Source organism: Gavialis gangeticus, unplaced genomic scaffold, assembly GCF_001723915.1.
Source record: "Gavialis gangeticus isolate Ggan-Ray unplaced genomic scaffold, GavGan_comp1, whole genome shotgun sequence".
Taxonomy (NCBI): Eukaryota; Metazoa; Chordata; order Crocodylia; family Gavialidae; genus Gavialis; species Gavialis gangeticus.
The window spans coordinates 80,229,250-80,229,934 of record NW_017729022.1 but is presented as its reverse complement, the minus strand read 5'-3'; the positions used below and the strand labels follow the sequence as shown (position 1 = coordinate 80,229,934).

The 685-nt window shown below is 68.8% G+C and overlaps 1 protein-coding gene across 1 annotated transcript in view; it reads right to left on the bottom strand.

Annotated features, from left to right (window-relative positions):
• YARS2 (tyrosyl-tRNA synthetase 2) overlaps positions 1–402 on the bottom strand; it is a 13,282-nt gene extending 12,880 nt beyond the window's left edge. Inside the window, exon 1 of the mRNA XM_019515456.1 lies at positions 59–402. Coding sequence (XP_019371001.1) covers positions 59–385 — 327 coding nt within the window. The 5' untranslated portion in view covers positions 386–402. The remainder of the gene's footprint in view (positions 1–58) is intronic.
• Between the last annotated feature and the right edge of the window lie 283 nt (positions 403–685).

Sequence of the window (685 nt, the reverse complement as noted above, 5' to 3'; positions counted from 1 at the left end):
GCCGGTGGTGGTTCTCGAAAACGCGGTGCAGCCCATCGCTCAGGCCCCGCGCATGCGCCTGCAGGCGCTCGGGCGGCAGCGGCTCACGGGCAGCGCCTCGGCCGCTGGGGTCGCCCAGGCGCGCCGTGGCCCCGCCCACCAGCGCGATGACGCGATGCCCCGCGCGCTGGAAGTGCAGTAACGCCAGCAGGGCGGGGAGGTGACCGACGTGCAGCGAGTCCGCCGTGGGGTCGAAGCCGCAGTAGGCGGCAAGCGGCGGACGCCCCGGCGCCAGCAGCTCCACGAGCTGATCCGCCGCCGGGAAAACGTTCTGGAACAGGCCCCGCTCGCTCTGCTCTGCCAACAGCCCCCGCGCTGCTCCGCTCCGCAGCATGCGCGCCGCCATCTTGGCCGCGCGGGGCAGGCTGGGAGGATGCAGCGTCCAGCCCCCAGCTCCATCCGGCGCCTGCGCGGGGGGTGCGGCCGTGGAGTGCGGTGCTGCTGCGCCTGGGTCCGCGCTCGCCGGTCCTGATTGAAAATACACACGGGAAAAGCAGTTCTCGTGTCGCAAATTGCTGAAAAGGGCCCTGGGCTTCTCTCGGTGCTTATTACGTCATGACACTCAGCCCGCCTCATGGCGTCACCACGCCCTCTGCTTATGATATCTTAATACTCTGCCTACCTTATGACCTTACCATAGTCTCCC